Source organism: Sinocyclocheilus rhinocerous, unplaced genomic scaffold (genome assembly GCF_001515625.1).
Source record: "Sinocyclocheilus rhinocerous isolate Xijiao unplaced genomic scaffold, SAMN03320098_v1.1 scaffold2006, whole genome shotgun sequence".
NCBI lineage: Eukaryota > Metazoa > Chordata > Actinopteri > Cypriniformes > Cyprinidae > Sinocyclocheilus > Sinocyclocheilus rhinocerous.
In genome coordinates, this window is record NW_015641062.1 from 116,679 (window position 1) to 123,641 (window position 6,963).

General features: G+C 36.1%; 1 protein-coding gene across 1 annotated transcript in view; it reads right to left on the reverse strand.

Moving 5' to 3' along the window:
* Positions 1–237: 237 nt before the first annotated feature.
* Positions 238–6,963, reverse strand: part of LOC107754557 (calcium-binding and coiled-coil domain-containing protein 1) — a 17,737-nt gene continuing 11,011 nt past the window's right edge. Inside the window, 4 exon segments of the mRNA XM_074560229.1 lie at positions 238–736; positions 3,394–3,539; positions 3,636–3,723; positions 3,812–3,874. Of these exon segments, the coding sequence (XP_074416330.1) occupies positions 3,406–3,539; positions 3,636–3,723; positions 3,812–3,874 (285 nt within the window). The 3' untranslated portion in view covers positions 238–736; positions 3,394–3,405.

Consider the following 6,963-nt stretch of genomic DNA (forward strand, 5'->3'; position numbering starts at 1 on the left):
TTATCGAATAAGCATGTTCTAAACTCCTGAAACATTGGTGTTTCATATTTTAGAGCAGTCACTGCAATTTATGAAAGAAATCAATAAAATCTGTATGTGGGAGTGTGTGTGAAAAAAAAAAAAACCATCAGATGTAACCCCCATTGTGATTCTTAACATTTTCATAAGTAACTGTAATTTGATTACACAATTTTTCTCAGTAACTGTAACTGATTACAATTACTTGTATTTTGTAATTAAATTACGTAATTCCGTTACATGTAACTAGTTACTCCCCAACACTGTTATCATGTGATATAGAACAGGCAACCATAACCAGCACACCTATCTACACTAAATAAATAAATAACTTTCTTAAGAGAGAAAAGTGAAAATTCTCCTAGGTTAAAATTGCAGCTCATCTGACTTATTTATGTTACATCTAAAATATTACAATCTACTCCCTTTATTTATTTATTTATTTATGGAATATCTAGAAAACATACTTAAATTTAGTGTATATCACCTTACTCTTAAGGGAAATTCATACTGACAAACACATACACAGTGCTGGAACACCCACACCTACCACAGACCTCACTTTTAGCATATATTAGATTACATACTGGTTATAAAATAAGCCAGCTTGAAAAACTGTTTTGCTATTTCACACTGATCAGGAGCACATGATCATGCTGCACACAGGTTTGTTTCTTTTCCACCTCTGGTTCACCACACGGGGGCGTCAGCAAGACCACTGTTGGGGAGACAGAGAGCACGGTTATCTGAAATTTGGGTGAAGCTGCTGAACAGGGGTGTCGTTAGTGGAGGGAAAGGGTGACAGAGTGCATAGGGCCCAGAACATAATTTTTCGATTTCGACAGTCGACTTTAGACATTCTACTAGCTATAATTAACTCTGCAACTACCGTACATCTCAACTAACTCCCTTTAGAATATTAATTATGATTATGGTTAGGATTAGTGGTTAGGGTTAGTAAAATGTGCATGCACAGACAAAGTTACTCATAGAATGTCTTTTGGGGGACCATCAAAATAAAATATTAGCGGATATTAAGCAGGTAGTCCATTAATACTCTTATGACTGGCAGTTGACATGTAGTTGCAAAGGTACATATAGTTAGTAGACTGAATAGATATATTATTCAAAATATACACTTTCTGGTTGTCAAATGTTCTTGTGCTAATAAAAGATGAACAGTGATTATCCTGCAAGAATACCAGTGTGAACTTTATGGAAACTGACTTCATTTAATGTAACCAAGTGTTTATAAAGTGGCTCAGAAGAGAGAATCTCATTCAACAGCCCCAGCATCATTTGTTTTTGTATCTAAATGCAGTGAAATTCAGACATTTTCAAATGTGTGATATAGGTATCCAAATCATTTTTGGTGCCACTGTATGTTTTGAAATTGTGAAAAATAGTAGTTATTAAAAGTTATTGCAAAGAAAGCAATCAAATAAACTATTTGTAAGAGATTTGCATTTGTTGGAAATGGATAGATTTGGTTCATTTTATTTTGGTGCCACATCATATTAACTTATTGGGATGGCAATTCGAGAACTTGGCTCATTTTGCAAATAAAACAACATCCTTACTTCATGGCCACACAATGCAAAATCCCTTTTGAGTGTTTTTGGAAGTTTTTAGGTTTTAATTGATTTTTAAGCATATTTCATTTTTATGATACTTTGCAACGGTTGGTCTGCATTCTAAAGTCTTTCATTTGAATGAAAGCAGACAAACAGTTTAGCTATCTGTCTTTGTCAGTGTGACAATTATTTGTTTCTCAATGATTAAATAGTAATCAACAAACATCAAGTGATCATAATTAATGGTCACACTTTATTTTAAGGTCCAATTCTCTCTATTAACAAACCATTAACTTTGACATTCGCCTCAATAAACTCTTAATTTGCTGCTTATTAATAGTTAGTAAATCAGTTGTTAAGTTTAGGCATTGGGTAGGATTAGGGATGTAGAATATGGTCATGCGGGGTGTTTTTTTGAAGAGTCAATATTTTTCAAAACATATTTTCCACCATATTCTGTCTCTCTTTGATTAATGATCAGTTTTGATGGTACGTCTTTGTCAGCAAACACTCACCCAGTGACAGGGGTGTGAAGTAACAAATTACAAGTACATTTTATACAGTCCGTCTTCATTTAGCAAGCGCACTTGCGCAAAAACATTTTTTCAAGTTCAACACTTTTTGTTTTATTCAGTTGTGGATGCTGTTGATAGAGCAGCTTATTTGCCCAGACCGCCGCAGCCCCGCAAAGAGACATGCAAGTGTGTGTGTGTGTGTGTGTGTGTGTGTGTGTGTGTTTTCTTTGGAAAAAGTTTCCCTGGAAATACATTGAATGCATTTTTTTCCTTAAAACTTGTATTATCAGCATAACAATTTGAGTAAATGTAGCTTTATAAAAGGTAGGGGATGATGCCCCCTTCTAGAAGAATGTGCATTTATGTTTAAATTGTAAGTGATTCTCATTTCTTTATCACAAAATGCTAAAACTGGCACCCTTTTGGAGAGAAATTGATTCTTTTTAATCTCTCCTTTTAACCCATCTCATGGTGTGTGATGCTGAACTCTTGTATGAGTTTCTAATGGTTTTTGTATTATTTGCACTGTTCTAAACATTAATATTTTATGTGCAACAATAACATGGCTCAGTGGCCTTACACCTGATTTTAAATCTATTTTTTCAAACATTATGATTTAAATGGTGATACAACAAAAGATAATGTGAATTACAGTATGTACAATGTTTTCTACATTTTTAAATTGCTGTGTACAGCGTTTATTATAAGGGGGTAGAATCCACAGCTCAGTACTCACTACTCATGAATACTTTTAAATAATCTACTCTTTTACTCTTACTCAAGTAGTTTTTGGACAAGTACGTTTTACTCTACTCACACTACAGTTTTTTTAAATGTGATGGTACTTTGACTTGAGTATATTTTTTCAGTACTCTTTCCACCACTGGTACTAATAAACAGCCAATATGTTAATAATAGGCATGCTAATAAGCGATTAGTTAATAGTGAGAATTGGTCCCTATACTGAAGTGTTACCTAATTAATCAATCCACGGTTTAACATCAAATAATAATTAATGGGAACAATAGCACATCAGGCAGAAAATGCCGCTCATAAACATTGTACCAAAAAAAATGGGTACTATTGTTGCCATTAATTATTTTTGATGTTAAACTGGAGTCTGTGTATTGATTAATTATGATCACCTGATGTTTGTTGATTACTATGTAATCACTGAGAAACAAAGAATCGCAAAGACCAACCTTTGCAATGTTTGAATAAATATAGGTCTTGGCACCTAAACAGCTGGTAGAGCTCAGTGAATTGCATTGATTTTTGTTACTTACCATCATATCGATCTAATTATCCTTTTGGCTCTGCTCTGTTGACCTATGAGAGCTGAATTGTTCACCGTCTACCACACAAAAAGACTGCTCAGATAAAGACTCTTGTGGTGGCTTTTCTTCAACCGATGGAGGGCTGTCAATGCTAGCTGCAAGAAATAAGATGAAGATTTACTACCATATCACTAGCACTACATTTACAACATATGTCTACATAATGTATAAGAAGAAATGACATGACTGACATGTTGGAGTAGCCGCTGCCTCAGCCCACTTAGCATCTGTCTCTGTGTCTAATCTCAGCTCCAGCACATGGATATGATCTAAGAGCTCCTGTTTGTGAATAAAACACTTCCAGTCAGCATGACATCAGATAAGATTGCACCAGTCAGAAATATTCATACATTCAGAAAGGTTGCACCTGTTTCTCCAGCTGATGCTGCTCTTGTTCCTTCTGCAGGGCTCTCAGACTGGCTCTCAGTTCCTGTATATTTTACACACATAATGCAGTAATATCCAAAGACTGCAGAGAAAAATTCATACATCACATTTTATGCTGTTTGTGGTGGGACTAAATTTGAGTGTATTTATCATGAAAATATATGTCATTATCAAGAAATACTAGGGTCTAGTGTGCTATTTGTGTCTCCATGAATAAAGACATATACCAGACTTTGAAAAGTAAATAAATAAATAATTCTAAAGTCACTTTATTTGCTTTAATGTTATTTAGATTCAAAGGGGCATGGCATGCCTTTTTAAATGTTCCTTGAGGTTCACATATGTTAAAGTTTGAAGTTTTTGAACAGTCAAAAAAAAATTCTAAACATATTTTCCACCATATCCTGTCTCTCTTCGATTAATTATCTGTTTTGATGGTACGTCTTTGTCAGCAAACACTCACCCAGCATCAGTGATCAGTGGGAGAAGACTTAGCAGGCTTAGAAACACACAGGTTGCAGAGTTTCATTGTCAACACCTACATTATAGATGATGAACTCTTGACATTCCCTTTAATTTCTGGAACTGACTTTCTGAAGACAACATCAATCACCCTGGATGTCTCTAACTACTGGTTGAAGTCCCTGCAAGCTAACAACTTATTCCTTTCTTTTAACGACATCCCAACTTAAAATTGCTATAAAGATCTCCTGTAGTCTAAATACCCAAACCAAATGGATCCTACTGTTTTTGCATTGACTACAGTAGAGTGAATTCTAAAACCATTCTTAACGCCTATCTTTTTTTCCCCTGATCTGTGGTGGCAGGACCACAGTATTTGTTTTGAGATGCTGAAATCCATACTCTGTACACTTCTGTCAGTCTTGTACATTGAGTCTTCTCTCTGGGCACATGGTGGATGAAAGTTTGTTTGCCATGTGCTCTTCTGTCTCATTGTGTTTTGTTTGGGCACGTCATTGGTTGATTCTTGCATGCCTTTTTTAATATGTTCCTTGAGGTTCACCACATAAAAAAATGTGTTCATAGGCATCTGGCTTCACCAGAGTTTCATTGTACATGTACAGTGAAAAAAAAAAAAAGATCTTAAAGTACTGTGCAATTTGCTCTTCTGTCTTGTCTAGTGTATTTGTTTGAGCATGTGACTTGTTAAGTTTGCTTGCCATGTTTTTATGCACAATCACTAATTGGTAAAGTCAGCGCGTCTCTGCAGCTGCCTTTGGGAGCATAGATATGTATAATAGGTAGATGCCACATTCGACCGCTCTTAGCACGTAGACGTGTCTGCCATATTGTAACGGTCAACTTGATGTCTTTCACCATAATAATCTATGAATATTCGAAGATGCCACAATCCTGTACAGCCGATGGTTGTAAAAACCGCCAGGATTCAAATTCCTGAAAAAAATGGGATAATCTTTCACAGGTAAGAAAGTGTTGGATTGTGTTTTTTTTTTTTATTTATTTAAATCACAGCAGTTTTTACAACCATTGGCTGTTAATTTATTGATTATTATGGTGAATGGCGTCAAGTTGACCATTACAATATGGCGGACGGCTTACGTATAGCGACCCAAACAAACAGTGCTAATGAGGCATCTACATATACATATCTATGTTTAGAAGTCCCGGTTGCTATAGAAACAGTCAGCGTTCTGAGACGTGGGCTTTGGACTGCGCATTCGCACTGGCTGGTCTAGCCTGAAAAATAAGCATTTTCTAAGGCTATTTGAGCAAAAGAAACAACATTGGTAATTGGTGATTTCAAATATGAAATTTAATCGTAGCTTGGTGAATAGTTTTGGAGAATTTGATGTTTCCCCATTCAGAGAGATAGGAGCTGCACTTGCATGTCCAAGAGACGTTCCAAATATGGACACCGAGTGACATGACTAGCCTTAAAGGGACTTTGGTTTTATGTAGTATAGAGAATATGAAGCTGACGTCACGCCGCGTTGAGTTCTGGGAAACTTCTTTGTTTATCCGCCATACTGGGGAGGATCGCGCTGCCTTTCTGCTATTGAGTTTAGAGCAGTGGTTTGATTTTCTGTCGTGATTGTGAAAAATGTCACCATTGTCTGTCATTCATGCTGCATCGAGAATTGCAACAGTAACTCAGATCATCGTTCTGAGGGAAATATGGACAATGTAATATTTTTTTTTCTCCTTTTCTATGTGTAAAAACACCAAGAGAAGCAGGTTGTGGAGATGACAAGAAGACCCTGGATAGTAAATTGTAGCGTCTGGACCAATCAGACACACAATATATATTTTGTTGGTTATATTTAACAAACACTCTGTAACACCCCTCAGTTAACAAGCCATACCTTTGCGAGTGTGACTCTCACTTGGCTTGTGAATCAGCAGAACTTGAACAGAGACATTATACAATGCTCAACACGAATAGCACAGCTTAATGTACCAAGACAGTGATAAAGACAAAATTGTAAAGCATTTACTATGTGCAGATACACATTAAGCATTTTCCTCTTATATAAAGAAAACGCTTAATGCACTGAGACAGTGACTACGTTTACATGGACATCAGTAATCTAATTATTTACCTTATTCTAAATAAGCCAATGTTATGATTATGGTGTTTACAAGAGTTGCTTTTAGAATATTCCTTTCATGTTCCCGTTTTACATGTTATAGTACATAGTTCGATTAATGGCACACGTCATTACGTCCCACGTGACGCCATCCGACGTCCCCTCCGGAATTTCACATGTAAACTGTCTTAATCGTATTAAAATCGGAGTATTGTTGTCCATGTAAACGTACTCTGTGATATTAAAAGATCACATTCTTTGCACACTTTACTAATAAAGCATACTATGTGCAGGTAAACAGATGAGCCCAAAATATAAACTTTAAATGTAACTGTGTTCAATGCATAAGCCATGTTAAGCGTTTTCTTTTTATGGTTTTCTACAGGGAGGAAAACACTTAACGTGTAATTAAATATGTTGCATTCATATTCTGGGCTCATCTGCATGTCTTTTAATATCACTGTCTTAGTACCAGGGTCTAGAGCATTTTAAATGGGGGGGGGCCAGTCGGGGGCACTGGCTTGTGGGGGGGTGTGGTTGCGGAACGATGGATGTTATAATA